This window comes from Stegodyphus dumicola, chromosome 1 (assembly GCF_044657685.1).
Source record: "Stegodyphus dumicola isolate Sdum_Otavi_A_Nest chromosome 1, ASM4465768v1".
NCBI lineage: Eukaryota > Metazoa > Arthropoda > Arachnida > Araneae > Eresidae > Stegodyphus > Stegodyphus dumicola.
In genome coordinates this window covers 189,529,185-189,547,111 of record NC_140768.1, presented here as the reverse complement: position 1 = coordinate 189,547,111, position 17,927 = coordinate 189,529,185, and the positions used below count along the sequence as shown (strand labels likewise).

Here is a 17,927-nt window from a genome sequence, read left to right as displayed (position 1 = left end):
AGTTTATAATAGAAAGAGGGGCTTGGTGGGGAGGCTTCTACGAGAGATTAGTAAAATCAGTAAAAGAGTGCTTAAATTCTCGGTAAAGCTTTACTAACGTTTGAAGAATTGTCAACAGTTTTAGCACAAGTGGAAGCTGTTTTGAATTCTCGTCCTTTGACATATGTATACAATGAGCACAAGGAACCGTTGCCACTAAAGCCAGTCAAGTTTTTGATTTTTGGAAACAAGGATTTTACATTGTAAGGATCTTAAGTTTTACTAACGTTTATTTTTATTTTAAATCTTTACTATCACTTCTTATTTTCTACTTCCGGCCAGAATTAAAAGCTTTAACTTATTTATGCAAATTTGTCTGGCGAACGCCAAGTACTTAAGTTGTGGCTTTTTGCCAAGCGAGAGAGAGGAAGGAGTTAGTCGAAGCAGGCCGCTTGCCTTAGCAGTTTTACTCGGTTGCTGGTTGCCTTCCAGGCCAGAGGTTTAATCCTCTTGATAATTTTAAACGTATTGTAGTGTTAACAGTTCTCTGTACTATATACGGCTTCCTGTTAATATACGGCCAATCTTCCACGTAGGCCCTTGTTTATTATTCCGAAGTTAAGTTAAGAGTTTAGTTAATATTTTTATATTCTTACGTTCAGACCACAAGTAGTTGGTCTCTGTATTCCGAAGTTCGGAAATTATTGTAAAGAGTGAAAAAAAAAGGGTTTCGTATACCCTTCCTGTGTATCTTGTCTACTTCCCACATTTATTGAACATAGCTTTAGTAAGCTCCCTGTTCCGAGTCAGGTTCTTGAATGTTCACCAAGCAAGTAAGGCGGAACACTGAACCTGACAACATTACCTATCAACTTTAATTCCATTGTTAAAGATGGCTCCACCAAGTCCTCTCTGACTAAAAGAAAGATTTACCAAGATTTATTGGTTAAGCAATTGTGGAATAAATGGAAAAAACAATATTTCATGGATCTTCGGACAACTCATCAATTAAAAAATCCTAACTTTTATGATGATCTAAAAGTTGATGATCTTGTTTTAATTGAAGGCAACAATAAGTGCAAACTTTTGTGGAACTGTGGCAGAGTGATAAACGTTTTTCGTGGTCGTGACAACAAAGTTCGTTCTTGTGAACTAAAACCTACTGATGGAACAATAATAAAACGACCAGTTCAATTATTATATCCTTTGGAACTTTAAAAGCATTTTTTATCGTTTAATAATATGAATAAGATTGAATATGTTTTTTATGCAATTGTTCATTTTGATAATTTAGTTTCATATGATTAGATTAAGAATAGTTTAGATTTACTGAAGTAGTGTCAAATTGTATTTGATGATTAACATACCTTTTTTCAGAATTTAGTATAATGATTATAGTTTGAATATATTTTCTATTCATTTAATATACTTATCAATTGTTTTATAATTATAAGTTAAAATACTTATTGGTATAAATTTGATTGTTGTTAGATTGATGTGAACTCTTGACAGAGTTCAGGTGGGGAGTGTGTGTAAATTATTTTGATTAATTGATAGATGGCGCTAGCGTTGCATGTTAACGCGACGCGACGTGCCTTCTGAATTTCCATAGACTCTCCACCAGCAGTTCGATAGATGGATGTTTGATGCTTCGCACACTAACACTTCGGTTCCTATTTAAAAGATTTTGATTATGAAAGCATATAGATTTGTTTGTCAACTGAACCACCATGTTTGATTAATGATCTGTAAATATTGTACATATTAAAAGTTACATTATAAAGTGATTGATGTCGATTTATAGATCTTAGAATATTTTGAAACAGATATCCAAATCTTCAAAAATACGTCGTATCTTGAAATAATCCACACAAATATCACAACTAGAACATAGAATAACATGAAAACAAGTACTTTTTAAAACACATTTGGTATAATTACCGATTTATTACACTTTATTTACGGACCATGAGAACAGCTAACCAACATAGGGCCGGACATGCACAGTAATCCAATAAAATGATTTAAAAAATCCAGGTCACAATACCTGTTCACGGCTCACAATCACCCATTGAGTGTTCAAATTAGTGGTTGGTCGAACCACCCCTGGCGGCTATGCATGCTCTAATTCGTCGAGGCAGGAGTGGTAGAGTTTTCTAATGTTATCCTGCGAAATGTTATCCATTCTGCCAGAAATTCATCAGTTGTCGCTCCAGACCTGCGATATTTAATGGTGCCCGAATCTGTCGGCCTACCATGCCCCAGACATGCTCAATTGGTGAAAGGTCTGGTGACCTTGCTGGCCAAGGAAGAGTATCAACCGCACGGAGACATTCCACAGATATGCGAGCGGTATGTGGTCTGGCATAATCTTGTTGGAAAATGAGACGTGCCATGAAGATTAATGCAACCGGCCGCAGGATGGTATCAATATATCTTTGAGCTGTTAAAGATATACGAAGGATGACTAAATATGACCTGCTGTCATAAGAAATGGCGCGCCCCACATCATCACACCAGGGATTATGGCTGTATGCCTTTGAAAAGAAAAGGATCATTGGAACCGTTTGCCCCGTTCACGAACACGGTGGTCTTCTGCTTCAAGAGTGAAGCGAGATTCATCGCTGAACACTATACGATGCCAGTCTGATGGCAGCCATGGTGTTCGGCTGCGACACCACTCCAGACGATTCCGCCGATGTTGTGGGTTCAAAGGCAAGCGTCTTAAAGGCCTTTGTGACCGCCTCAGACAAGTGAAGTGGTGGACGAGTGGTATAGACGTGGTTGTAGTGCGTTAAATAGTTGATAATGATATCGTTGGTGCGGTTCGAGCCTGGAGAACAATCATCCTATCTTGTCACGCATTTCTGATCCTTGGCCTTCCAGAGTCTTCATTTCGTTGGCAATTTCCTTGTAAAAACCATTGCTGCCAACATCTTTGCACAGCAGTGTCTGTACACTGCAGGTGGCGACCTATTGCTCGGTATGACCACCCAGCTTCACGCAACCCTACAATGCGAGCACGTTCGAAGTCGTTTGGTTGTCTGTAAGGTCTTCGATATCGTCGTAATGGCATCTTTAGTTGCTTCTTTACGGAATACAATGGCAGCCAGAAAAAAAGATAAATTTTCCACCTCTGTTACTGGTCTTTGCGAATTGTGCACTAGAAATGCGCGCTATGATCGCAATTCATGTTTATTTACCTTGAAACTTTGATCTTTTGCATGTTCGATCAAGATGTGTTTAAATACCAAATTTCGTCACGATCGCAAAAGTCCTTCTTGGTGCTTCGATTTTTTTGCAAAAGAGTGCCCTCATGTGCTTTCCAATATTTAAACTGCCTAACCAAAACTTTGCACCATTGAACGCGATGGTATCTGCGATAGGAGGTCTAAGGAAGTTGCAGTAACGACCGCTGAACTAGTATAAGCTATCACTGTAGCAAGCATCCACTAGCACTACTGGCAAGCATCACGTGATGTATCTCTATTCTTAACTGTTGTGCTATTGTCATGAATGTTGCCAGCCCAGCACCTCTATATATGCATAAGATGCCTATATTCGATTTCTAATGTAGCTACTTTTTGTCAGGTCTCTCTCGTTAATGTGTCAAAATTTCTTCTTTCCAGGGTCTCTTAAGTATGCATAACTCTCACTGCTGGATTAAACGCTAAGCAATATGAGCACCTGCTTAGGGCATCATGGAAAGGAAGCATCACAAATAGGTCCTCAGGTCTTGGGGACAGGGGGTACCAAAAAAATTCGCATTGCCGGCTTTACCACACAATGTACGGTGCAGTTAAAACAAAATCGAGAGAGGGAGAAGGAATGAAGAAGAAACTGGTGTAAACATATGATGGGAAACCAAAATCTTTTTTAAGTGCTTAGGCCTAAACAAGTCTTAATCTGGTCCTGACAACTCTATTGGGGCTTCGCCCAACACGAACAGCAAATGCACGGTAAATTCTTGATTCAGAAAAGCTTATTACTTATGATCATTTTCTTTCAATCAGCATGATGAAAATGGTTATTTTTATTCAAAACATGAAGAAAGAAATAAAAGTACAGAGTGTTAGACATTGGTTTTTTAAATATGCAATGCTCCCTTGTAATAGCATTTCGTAAAAAAAAAAAAAAAAAAAGTTTGAATCGTGCATTTGTGTTTGTGCCACGACTATACTATAAGTGGCAAGAGAGATATGTATTAAAAATTAATTTATTTGTAGTCTAAACGTTTGATTAAACTTATTTTTAAATGCCTCGCAGAAAATATTATTGGTTTTGTTTCGCAAATTTCTCTTTCTAATAAAATACGTATTGCCGTCTTGTGAGAAATTTAGGATGCAAGATGTGTGCAATCGAATGAAAAGAAAGCGCAGTTCTGTTTTCAATAATTCAAGTTTTTTCCCCTTTTTCTTTTTTTAATATATGTGAAAGTCTAACGTTTCATGTTAAGTTATCATCAATGGAATATTACAGAAACTGCTTTCTGCTCGACCGTTTTATGTTGCTGTTTTGAACGACCCACTTAAAATGAATTAGTCTATAACTTGAAATTCGAAGGATTGTTCTTCACTCTTTTTGGTACTACACTAGAAATTGTAAACTAAGATCACATTGCAGTTTTATTAATTTTTTTAAAGTATTTTTACATATTTTATAATATTTTTTATTAATATTTTTCGACTTTTTTTCTTAAATATTTTTCTTACTTTTCTGACATTTTTTTTTTTTTGAATTTTTAATGGCAAACTTTTTTTTCCCCAAGATGTTAGATTGTAAGCCTATTCTCTTTCTTCCCCTCTTCCCCCCATATAGCCGAATGGTTGCTTCTTAACATTTGTTAGGAAATGCCAAATTTTCCGATTATCTAATCCTCTTCTCACTGAAAGTGTTACCTAGACTTACACAATATAACAGGGAAAACTCATAATGCATTCTCGAAAATAAGGAAAAGGGGGGGATAAAGAAGGAAAATCTGAAAAGATTGAGGTTTTAAATGCTTAAATTGTAACGCTGAAGGTGCTTGTTAAGTTTTTTTTTTTGTGCTTTCGCTGAGCATCGCAGGTTACAGTCTGCTTTGAGGTCCACTTCTGTTAATACATTTTTGGTGCCTTTTTAGCTTTATTATTAAGCATCACTTTCTTTGCACTAATGCCACATAAAACTCAACAGAAAAATCACAAAATATTTAAAAACAGAATATCTTTAGAATTCCCGACAGACTGTTAGAGGCTGCCGTACCTTTTCTGATATTGTTGGTGTTGGCTCATGCTCACTTACCTGATCTATAGTCAGCCCAAGCCCAAGAAATTCCTCGTGGCAAGGAGCGCAGGATGACGCCTGTCGTTGGCAACACCCTTGAGTATCTTGAGTCTCAAGTTCCACTCCCCAGTTTTGATGGAGAGCACCCCGGGGGGGACAGTTCCGAGGGTCTCCCACCACTCTTCCCCAACCACCAACCTCTCGAGAGGACTTTCGGGTCACCGCATATTTAGAGTGCCCCCATGCCGCACGAAAACTATACATTTACAAACATCCATGTCTTCTCCGGGATTCGAACCCGGGCCATTCGGTACGGCAATCAGCGTCACTAACCACTATACCGGTAGGGCGGCCCTTTTCTGATATTCTCTATATTATTTTTTAAAACCTAGCAGCGCGCACGGCCAGCTGCCTAAAATATTTATCATAAAAATGAAAAAAGTATATAATGATTTTAATGATTCCAGCTAATGTAGTTTTATGAAAATATTTAATATTTGAGTAGATATCTCATTTTAATGAATTTTTATTTAGAGCAATCACATTAAAAATCTAGAAAAAATATTGTTAAGAACTGTGTTTATTCTATTAAATCACTTAGTTTGTTATTCAGTAAATTTCCATATTGAATTTAAAAGTTAAATATATAATGCTATACTGAATGCCAGCATGACGGTGCATGGAGATAGTAAGTATTCTATTTGAGGCACTTGAAACATATTTCTTCCAAATAACTAAATTTCTGGATTAAAATTCAAAGATAAATAAATATCTTACATTTTGCGAATAGCGACATACTGCCGCTCTCGAGATAAAAATGTCTAATTTGAATACTGTTGCCACTTCTCGCTTTCAGATCACTTTCAATCAAACATTCATTACATTTGCTAAAATATGAAATAAATAAAAATCATATTCGAAATTCAAAATTTGGACTTTGAGAGGCCCATGTTCAGGTGGAGGACTACGTGTATTAAAACTATAAGGGCTCCAGGTGTCTTCGGCGTTTATCCGCTATAGAAGGAGTATACATACAGATTCTTCCTTATTTAACAATTGTTTTAAATAATGCACGACAATAATATTGGGAGGGGGGCAAAAATTTGAAACGTTAAATCGTACAGAAAAGTGATACGGACAATACGTGAGTTTCAAGACTAATACAGAGGGTATTTACACATTTTTAGAATGATTTCTATAAAGAATTAGTAGCAGCGATATATCAGTCTTTCTTGGAATGAACCATTGCAAAAAAGGAAACAAGAATCGCTATCAGTAAAAATTAAATTTGGACAACGAAAAAGTGCCAATAATGCTTCTCAGAACTAAAATATAGCAATTAGAAACTTAAAATATTGCAACTAAATGGCATAATCTGGTGTGAAAATTTTAGAATTAAAACAGTTTTGTCGTTCATAAAAAATTAATTATTTAGCAAGTAATCTTTTTTTTTTTTTTTTTTGTTGGCATTTATAAATGAAATGAGAACGTGGCTAACACGCAAAATTAAGAGTAGACAAGATTTGATTATAAAAAATTTTAATAATTTATATATAGTAAATATATAGAAGGATTGTAATTAGCTAGCACGGCACGGAACAAAAGGTTCTTAACACAGGCATTTGTAATGTGTTACAAAACGCTTGAATAATCAAAGTTGAAACTGATGCATGAAGAATAAATACAGAGAGTGTTTACATATTTTTAGAAGGATTTCAATAAAGAATTTAAAAAATAAAATGTTTTGGAATAAAAATTTCTGTGAATAACTTATTATATAAAATGAGAAATTATCATGTGCTATTTTTTAATTTACTCTTCTTTCTAGACGTCGCATGTAAACAAGCCATGGATTGAACGCTATTTTTTGCCCTTTCCGAAAAGAATATTCCTATTCCATAATTCAAAAACATTGTGAAATGCATGGTATTAAAATTTCGAAATGCAAACTAGGCAACATTATTAATAGGAAACGAAGAAATCGCCAGTCATTACTTCTACATAGAAAGAAGACTTCAAACAAACATCCGAAAAATGGTATATACTGCTTCTTATGTTTCAATAGTTAAATCATTGGTAACGTAAGAAAATACGAGGAAGTAGAAATCGACTGAAAATTTTTTAAATGCATCTGCAGCAACCAGAAATGAAATCATAAACTAAACTTTACAACTTTAAAAAGCTAAAAAACATAATGTTCACCAGCTAACGCTGTAGAGACATTCGTATTTTTTGGAAAAGCCGGAGAGATGAAAAATGAGCAATCGCTTTTTGCCGGGAATCGAACCACGGACCTCTGAAATACCGGCTCAGTGTGCTGACTACTACACCACGAAGGCATGCTAGAAAGGCGGGAGAAATACCTTATAACACATGTGGCTCAACGCAGATCTATTTCTGGACACATGCGTAGAAGCTGTTTAGCAGGAAATAAATAGTTATTTAGTAGGATGGGACGCTTGATGAAGTATGGATTTATTTAAATGACTGCAACGTTAAAACGTATATTTATTATTAAAAATGAAGAGGAAAGGATGTATTGTAAATCTGGTTTCGTGAATGCAAGGAACGTTTCATCAAGGTATTGATGAATGTCGCAGAATTCTCATACAGAAGAGTGTTAAAAATAAGAAAAATGAAAAAAAATATTAAAACCAAATCAATGTACTATCAAGAGAAATCTTTATGTCCAATATTCACAGAAGAAATTCCATTATCCTTATGACTTTCAAATAGCAAAACTTCATAAAGATAATGCAGCAAGCTATATTTCGAAAAGTACTACTGCATTCCTTGAAAAAATGAAGACTGATGTAGGTGTTGCATATATACCTTTTTAACGCAGTCTTGAGAAGTCTTCTGGCATTTTGTGTACGGACTATTGTGCCTTTGGTCTCTTGAAAAGAGTTGCTTCTAAACCGAAACCCACCGTGATAGACGGCCTCTAAAATCGAACATTTAAAAAAATTACCCTTTACATTTACATATTAATTAAACGGTACTGTCCCAGGCTGCTACAATCTGAAATTTTCATATTGCTTATAATTCATTTCTCTTAAGTATTTATTTATTAATTTATTGTTATTACTAACACTACTAACTACAACTACCACTTAATGCATTTAGAATAGTAATTTTATCGACGCCGATATTTCTACGAATTTTAAAGAATGTTCCACAGAATGTTCCGCATATTTAAACAATCTGATAAATTCAGATTGCTTACTCTTTTTCAATTTCTGTGATTATTAGTGGGCTATTTTTAATTATTATTTTTATTTAGTGGATTATTGAGCTTTTATTTAGTTCACTCATAGTGTTTCACTATGAGTGGAATTTAGTCATCGGCTTTTAATCTACTTCCCGATAAGCTATCGAGTTCAAATTTTGTACACATACCGTGTGTCGATGGCAATGTAGTGAAGTGATTGTTTTTTTCAAAATTCGATTTAGATTTTTTTTAATTTAATTTTTAAACGATTTATTGCAATATCTTCTTTTAACGAACAAACTAAGCAATCATACTTTTTACTGTTTGCATCATCAAATAAAACAAAAATTAATACTTTCAGTGAAACTTGTATAAATTGGGAATTCATTATCACTTATGCCAGTATTAAATAGAAGTAAGCGTTAACCGCTTAATGACCGAATTTATATTATAAATTATGCCAAAAATTCTTGAATTTTTATAATACTTTTATTATATACAGATATAGCTTACTAGATGTAGCTTTGGAAAGAGCAAAAAAATAATAAACATGGTGTAATACATAGCGGCAGATCACAGTCTGCAACAGCGTGATAATCTGGTAATCTGCATTGACTAACAAAACTAATTTGCACGACAGAAAATTTGGTGTATCACCAGAGTGCCTGGGTCTAAGATCCTACCTCTAATCGAAAAACTGAATTTATAATTCATTTATAATGCGACTACGTCGCCGACTGCAGCTCAGGGTCATGGTCATGGAGGAAGCAATCACAAAAGCCGCTTGGACCACTTCCACAGCTAAGAAAACATGTGCATGGCAGAGTGTCGATTGGCACGCGATATTATCGGGATGCCATTAAATATCCGAAAAATTTTCAGCGCCCGAGTTGACTTGTTGATAGGAAAATCGAAACGTCATGTACTCCCGGGATATCTCGGGCGCGGCCGTTAAGCGGTAAATGACCTAATGTTTACTTAATTATCACTCTGAGAAAAACCCACCAAATAAAAAAATCATCAGTTCTAGGTAATATATTAGTAATTCTAGTAGATGTGTTTAATTGAAAAAGCTTATTCCTTTTATAATTTTAAACAGATATATACAATAGATAAATGAAATTATTAAACTAAATAAGCTTAATAGGATATGACAAGATCTAATATCAGCATTTAAAGAAAAAGATGCCTTGACAACGAATCGGTCCGACGGCGTAGCTCGACGGCGAAACGGCGGCAGCGAATAGTCTCATTCCGCGATAAGGGCCCCATTGCAGTGGATGTTGTTGTGGAATAATATTAGGTCTGTATCCATATGTGTATTTTGATAATAAAATATTTTGTTCAACTGAGTTCTTTATCATCAACCAAATTTGTTGAATAAATTTTTTGTTATCTGTTACTTGACTAATTTTCAACTAACTTTCCTATTACCGACTTGATACCATTTTCTAAAAGTAGGAATAAAATTATTATGCTGCTTAGCATCCAGAGGAAATTAAATACCTTACCACTGGTTTTATTTTTCCTTGGGCAAGGAATTTCGTCCTCCAAACACAAGGATTTATCCTCCGCTTCTCGTATCCAAGTGAATGGTTTCTCGGCCACCGTCACCACCTGAAAAAAAGTAATTTTTTAAGAAGTCTGTTGTCATGAGAAATGGTAGAAGGTTTGACTTAGTTTATTTGATCACGGGAAAGCTTGCGAGGACTATCTGCCTAAGGGGAGGGATTGATGGAGGACTTTCAAAGAGAAACTGGTTCGTATATACATTACACAGAGAGAAGACTAAGAAAACGCCCATGCAGCCAGCCCGTTGGGACTGGAATCGAACCCACGTTGAATTACCAGTGTTATAATCCTACCGTACGGCTGTTGGTACGCTTTTACAGCAATTTTATTGTTGAGTAGATAGGATTTGATTACTTGCCTTAATGGCACAGCATAAAGAGGCTATCTGACTAAAGAGGAGGATGCCTTCGTGAAAGAATATTTTAAGACAAAATGACTAGTATTCATGTTACACATGGGGAAATCAGAAAACTCCCATGTAGTCAGTCCGTTCGCCAAGATTTCATTAGTTCATTCTTATACACTACACTGACTTGTGAAGTTAATAGAAAAATTTAAATAGACACCGCTTCGAAAAAAATTGTTGAGATGAGAATAGTCTATATATTAATAGCTTTATTTGATGCACCAAACAAGGAAATGATAACTAGGTAATAATAAAGTTGGAAATGGTTATAATTTTAGCCACAATTTTTATAGTATTATTAGGTGCTATTAGCACTAAGCAATTAGCTCTCATCACAGAATTCGCTGGCGAAGCTCTGCATTCTAAGTTAAATACTGCTCTCCTCATGTTGGCCGTGGAGAAAGCCTTGGATTGCGTTTAGCATGAGGTGCTCATCTGCAAATTAATTGACTTCAACCTGGACATAGCACTTATTGAATTCATACTTTCAATTCTTAGAAAAGGAAGTTCAAGGTTTCAGTAAGAAATGCCCTTTCCTCTGAAAGGATTATCCAAGCGGAAGTGGCCCAGGGCAGTATTTTATTGTACCTATATTGTATCCTTTCTATGCGATCGAAAACTCTGCACTCACAGTGCATGTTGACTTGTTATACACAGGATACTGCACTAGCAGTGAAGAGAAGTCACGCGATTCACAAATTCCAAGAGCATATCCTTCCAATGCAGATCGGTGCAGAAAATGGAAAGCCTCTGCAAAGGCCCAGAAGTTGCAGTTTCTTATTATTAAATTCTGATTATTATTCCAGTTTCTTACTGTCTTTGGCTTTTTCTCTTACTACCTTGGATTCGCGTCAGACAGAAATCTGTTCTTCTGCACGATCTGCGTCATTTACCTATAAGAACCGGAACACATCGAGCAATTCGCTTGATAATCGCGACATATAGAGGAAGTTGTACTTTTCAAAATCCTTCAAAAGAAAATGAAAGTTTCAAAGTACTTCATTCCGAGTCTTGAGCCTCAGTTTAGTTCTAATACCTACATTCTCCAGTTTGTAATTATCCCTAAGGTAACTCACACAAGGTTTACCAATTAGGGATTCATTAAGGTGCCAGTAATAGCACATTTCTGTTTTGCGTTGAAACTGGCAATTTAAAAGTATACTAGTAAAAGTGTAATTTAAAAGTATATTCTGGTATTTATTTTGTATGGGGAAAAGTGCTGCATTTCTTCCTTTTCTCCTTTATATGCATCTCATTCGCAGAGCTTAACTATTTGGACCTTTTTATGTGTCAGGTGCTTTATGGGACTCCATCAAGCTCTAGCAAAAGCAGGAGACTTTCTCCTGCTGAGTACCGTAAAACCACAAAGTACTTGTCACCCTACTATGAGTTCACCGTTACACATTTATTCACGCCATATAAACACTACCTGATATGGGCCAGGCACGTTGCGTTTCAGCAATATTCATGGCAATATTCATGGCAAGTTTTGCTTTATTGTCGATGAACTAGTCGATGGATGGCTACAGTTGACAAGATCTTTGATCTGAAGAAAGAGCGTGTTGACAGTGCTTATAAATTTAATTACTTTTTTAAATGTTTACAGCATCTAGAAGCTTAAAGGCATAAATCTGGAGGCTTAGAGGTATGAAGCTTAAAGTGGCATAAGAACTCAGAGCAGTTATTTGTTGTAGCAGAAAGAATTTCCAAGTACCAAAGTATTGTTCCAATGTATGCTTTTTTTTCCTTTAATTTTCGGTGATCTTCTGTAGGATATAAATTCAGAGCGATATCAGAGGGGGTTAAGATGGTGCGCAGCACGTGGACGGTCAAATTTAAAGGGACGCGGAATGATTATCAAACATAATATATTTTGTAAAAAAGGGCGGTCAATTTTGATTTGCATGTGGGCTGCCGATAGTCTGGGATCGGCATTGTATAAACAATACACGTAATGATAACGTGCTTATATCTTTTTACTTCATTTCGTTTTTCTCTCTAACGATCCCAAATTAAGAATTACCACTTTAGTTCCGCAAAAAGAGGACTCCATATAGAATTATCTGAATGATTACATGCAAGATCGTTTCGCCGTGTGCATGAAATTTGTTCCATGCACATTGAAGTAAATGTATAGAAAAAATCCGTTTTAATTATTTTTACTCTGTTATTTCCCTCCACGAACCGACATGTCGTTCAAGGCTATGTATTAAGTGGTCTGCATTAAGTATAACGAAAGTAGTCCAAATGTATTCCGTCCGCCTGGATTTCCTCTTCCTGTGGGCAGACCTGCAGACCGGAGGAATCAGACATTGGGTCTGGGTGCAAGGCGTGAGGCTCTCATGTGGTCCCTTGGGGTTATTCTCTAGATGGTTGCAGGGCCAGGGTAACACCCGAGTAGTCATAGAAAGCCGTCCGGGTGTCCTGTCCTGCAGTCACCTGTCACCTGTAAGCTTTCGCTCAACAATGAATCGAAATGGAAATTTACAAAGTGGATCAACTGATTTTGCTTGTCTTTCCACAAAATTTGACAACCATGTGAAAAGATTATGAACTCCAGGTTCGAAACAAAACAGAAAAATTTTTATTTCGAAATTATTACCTTATTACTATTATTATCAGGTAAAGAGCATCATTTTGATTAACTTAATGATTGCGAAGATTGGTCGAATGAAACGTTCTGGTATTGAATTTGTGGCATTAAAAAGTGCATTTTACTCATCGCAGAACATATGCTGTTTCTATACCTTTTCATAAAAAGTTTTTTTAACATATTTTGTATTTATTAGCAAAGTACGTATAATATATTTAGTACGTATAATATTAACTATACGTACAAAATACGTTAACAAAACTTTCATGAGTTAAGTTAAAACTCATGAAATAGAATCATTCATGAGTTGTAAGTTATAAGAAAGGCTAGTGCTGTCATGTATTAGAATTCGAGACAGACCTACTCGTAAGAGTAGCATTCACCGTATCTTCTTTCGTTATTTCCAATTCATAACAGAGTGAATATCGCATTTATTATTTCCCCCTTTTTTCATAAAATAGATTCAGATTTCAAGTTCAGCCACACTTCAGATTCTCTTCACTCACACTTTATGCAATGAAAGATCTCAAAATAACTCACCTTCAAGTGGGTCGGCACGATATATCCTCTAGGTTTCCTCGTCTCCTCTCCGGGCCAGACGATTTCTTGCACATTCAAGGACAACGTCATTTCGCATTTGAACTGGAAAAAAAAAAACAAAAAAAAAACAAAACAAAAAAAAAAAAAAACAAAGAGAGTGCAAAATAATTACATACCCAACTTTAATATTCTGCAGCAAAAGAATATAATAAAAAATGTAAGCATGTTTCCGAAATGCAACAAATGCGTTTCTACGCGGGGTGCATTAGATTATTCTGCTCGAAAGTACATATTAGATTGTGATGGAAAAATCCGTTGTGAATTTTAGATGCAAATATTTATAAATACTGTCAATTATAAATCACACGAGTAATATAAATCTTAAAATAGCCCTTTAAAGATATTTCCAATAGAAATGAAATAAAGGTATAACTTATTAAGAAGTACGGATATTTTACAAAATGTGCCAAAAAGCAAAGTTAGATTGATATAGAATTTGAACAAAACTTAATGAATTTCGAGAGCTATCTGACAGATAGCTCTTCTTCAGATAAAATATATTTTCATCACCCAAGACCTTAACTTATAAAAACGGCTATTTTCTGATGGCATGTAAAAAAAAATAAATAAGAAAGAAAAAAAAAGAGTAGCAAGCACTAAAGGCACGAAATATGTGGAAGAGAGGGGAGAGATTAAAATAACAAAACTTTAAAAACGACAGAAACTGAAAAGAACCTACAATAACAGCAAAATTCCTTTAAGGCATCAGCCACAATTATTAAATACTAAGAATTTTTACTTGCAAAATATAATAATATTGGGTAGGAATTAAATCATATCGGGGGGAGGAATGGAAAACTAACTTTCGAGAGTCAAAGTGTCCATAATCAAAGTAAAATGGCGATCCAGATGATAAAATAACACCAAAGAGGCAAACTAGCGAACGATAAGAAATTTCTTTTAAATGCTAGTTGACAGCAAAACTTCTAACTGAAAGAACAAGCCAAAATAAAATTTTAAATTAGCAAAAAATAAACCTTAGATTAGCTTAGATTTTGCAAATTTGGAGAAAAATATTTTGTTACTGAAAGCGAAAGACTAATGTCTGATTCTCTTTGAAATCGTTAACGTTATATTCAAAATTTGCGCCAATCTAAGACTTCATTTTTATAAAATTAAAATTTTAGACATTAACCTGTATAAGGTATTTATCCCAACTTCCTAGTTCGCCTTCGTGGTGTAATAGTTCTGCACGCTGGGCCGGTATTCGAGAGGTCCGTGGTTCGATTCCCGGCGAAGGCGATTGCTGATTTTTCATCTTGCCTGCTTCTAGAAAAATACCTGGTGTCTCTACAGTGGCGCCCGAACTAAAAGGGGGTGGATTATGACTCTCGTCACCCAGGATTTGGCGATTGGGTCCCCTGAAAAACCGAGTCCCCCTTTAAAATGGGAGAATATAAGGTATTTCTTCCACTTTCCTAGTGTGCCTTCGTGGTGTAGTGGTCAGCATACTGAGCCGGTATTCCAGAGGTCCGTGGTTCGATTCCCGGCGAAGGCGTTTGCTCATTTTTCATCTTGCCTGCTTCCAGAATAAAAAAAAAAAAAAAAAAAAAATCCAATTGTCTCTACACCTGTTTCTCTTGAAGTCACTGCATATACTGCTTTTCAAATCGCTCATTTAGTGAAACAAAGTACTGTTTTAACCAAATTATACGTCTTATGGAACGTTGAATAATAACACTTTTGAAAACCAGCAATTTGCTAAGCAGATAAAATGTTATGGCTTGTAGAATGGCAATACTAGCTAGGCCATGTGAATGGTAAATGCCATATATGGCAGTGACGGTGGTACGGCTGAAAACTAAACTTTCTGAGGGCGATAACATTGAGAACGAAAGAAGAAAATACTGCTGTTATTAAACAGCAATTAAGTTTAAATTAAAATTATTAAACAGACTCCAGTTTTCAGATCTAAGCATTTTCAGGTAACTTATGCATAATTCTAATTTAATATCTTAATCGGAATGTACAAATGTAATGTAAAAACACGCAATTTGATAATATAGCAAAACCTAAAATCTCAGTAGGGAAACCAAGCTTATTCACATTCGCTCAGCCAAAATAAGCCCAAAGAAGTGGAAAAAGAGCATATAAAATCTAACGTTTAGCAAGGAGATGTCCGGATTAACGGCTACGTCTGTCACCTGCTCATATTTGAATCTGCAGCTATAGACTGTTGATTCGTGAAAATCAAATTCCTTACTATTGGCTAATAATGTTACCTCTTTTTAGTATGTGACCGATTTATATTTAATGCTTCATTTTTAAATTTTGTGCTTTTCTATACTCCAGGTTTTGAACCCTCACAAATGACTCCAGCAAAAAAAAAAAAAAAAAAAAAAAAAAAAATTAAACATTGATAGTGGAAGATCATTTCAAAAAGACCTAGACAGAATCATTTGGAGTTATTGAACACAATAGGAATGCATTAAGCATTCCGTGAGAGGAAAGTGTTGTGTCGCACTTCTAAGTGTCAGACGGCACTTTACAACCATCTAACAAGGTTGTTGCCGAACTTGATGAAGCTGAACGTAAGGTGTTTATTGAAGGGAAATTAAGGAATTATAATTACCAGAAAGGTGGTTTTTGCAATTATCTTTCTAAAACAAACCATCTAACAACAGCCTGCTTTCAAATTTCAGTATGCCTGGCAAACCATGGTAAAGCGCTCTCCGATGGGGATATAATCAAAGAGGTCATGTTGTCTGGGAGTAATTCCCTTTTTCATGACTTTCCAAATAAGGACAAAATTAAACAACGCATCGCTGAGATGCCATTTAGCAGAAATACTGTTAAATAGAGTCCTGCGGATGGCAAGTGATATCGGTCAGAAGCTCACCACTGACTTGCAAAAGGCAGGTGTTACCCAATGTGCTTGGATGAAAGCACAGATATAAATAACTATTCAAGGCTAACAATAGTTTTGCGTTATGCTGTTGGTGATACGATGAGAAGAGCTGGTTAAATTGGCATCTTTGCCCGAAGGAACACAAAGAATAGTTATTTACAATGCTGTGGTGAAAGCTTTTTTACAACAAGACATAAAACCGGAAAAGGTAGTTTCAATTACTAGTCATGGTGCGCCTTACATGTTGGGAACAACATCTAGTTTCATAGAGTTCTTTGTTAAAGAAGCAAAACATCCAGTTATTCAGTTTCATTGTCTCATTCTCCAAGAAGCTCTTTGTGACAGAGACAGCTGCAAAATATTAGATGTTGTTCTCAAAGATGTCACCAAAATGGAAATTACATCAATGGCTCGAGCTCTTAATTGTCGACAGTTTCAAGCACAATATAATACTTTGCTTGTGTACAATAATGTCTGATGGTTGAGCAGAGGACGGGTTTTAGAGAGATTTGTAAGCTGCTTGGATGAAATTAGGCTATTTTTGAATGAAAAAAGGCAGGTTTATCCGCAGCTCGCTGATATGATCTGGCTTAACAAAGTTATGTTTTTACAGATTTTACACAACACTTCAATGTACTGAACAAGCAAATGCAAGGCTTAGGAAAAATGACAGAAAGGATGCTTTGAGGTATAAAAACATTTGAGAGAAAACTACATGTTTTTGAAAGAGATCTTGCAAGTGCGCAGCTGAAATATTTTCCAAATCTAAAGATGCATCTAGAAAATTCTACACAATCTGCATACAATCCTTCAAGTCAGGAAGAAATCTTCGAGCATCGAAGCAGCTGCAAAGGAGAATTTTAATGACAGATTTCTACAGTTCCGAAAGATGGAAACACCCATGTGTTTTCTTACTTCTCCAGATAAATCTAAGTTTGAAGAACTTGATTTTTCTTGCTTATAGTGGTTAGATCTTGAAAATCCGGAAATGGAGCTAATGAAACTTCAAGAAAGCTCTACGTGGAAAGGAAAATTATCCGATCTGCGGGCAACACTTGGGAAGATGGAGTGTTAAGAGATCACACAGAATAACACAATTGATAGTTATGAAGACGAATTTCTGAAAGCGTGGAATTTTCTGCCAAATATGTTTAAATCAATGAAAACACTTGTAGGTGCTATTCTTACTTTGGTTGGATCATCTTATGAGCGGGAACAGTTGTTTTCAGCTTTGAATTATATCAAATGTGACACAAGAACAGACTGACAGATAACCTGAGGGCTTCATGTGTTGCGCTTAAATTAATGAAGTATGAGCCAAGGTTTGACCAATTATCAGTATGTATACAAATTCAAAAACGCCATTAATTACGCAAAACCAATCTATTTCCTGAAATAAAAAGTTTTTTGTATCGTTGAAAACTCTCTTCTTGTTTTTTCTCTTTAAGTCTTA

The 17,927-nt window shown here is 35.6% G+C and overlaps 1 protein-coding gene across 4 annotated transcripts in view; it reads right to left on the bottom strand.

The window, feature by feature from the left end:
* Nmdar1 (glutamate ionotropic receptor NMDA type subunit 1) overlaps positions 1-17,927 on the bottom strand; it is a 158,237-nt gene that overhangs the window by 73,070 nt on the left and 67,240 nt on the right. For all 4 annotated transcript variants that reach the window (XM_085824072.1, XM_085824077.1, XM_085824083.1 and 1 more), the window contains exons 9-10: positions 13,567-13,668; positions 9,967-10,072 (exon numbers count right to left, since the gene is read on the bottom strand). In XM_085824072.1, the coding sequence (XP_085680198.1) occupies positions 9,967-10,072; positions 13,567-13,668 (208 nt within the window). The remainder of the gene's footprint in view (positions 1-9,966; positions 10,073-13,566; positions 13,669-17,927) is intronic.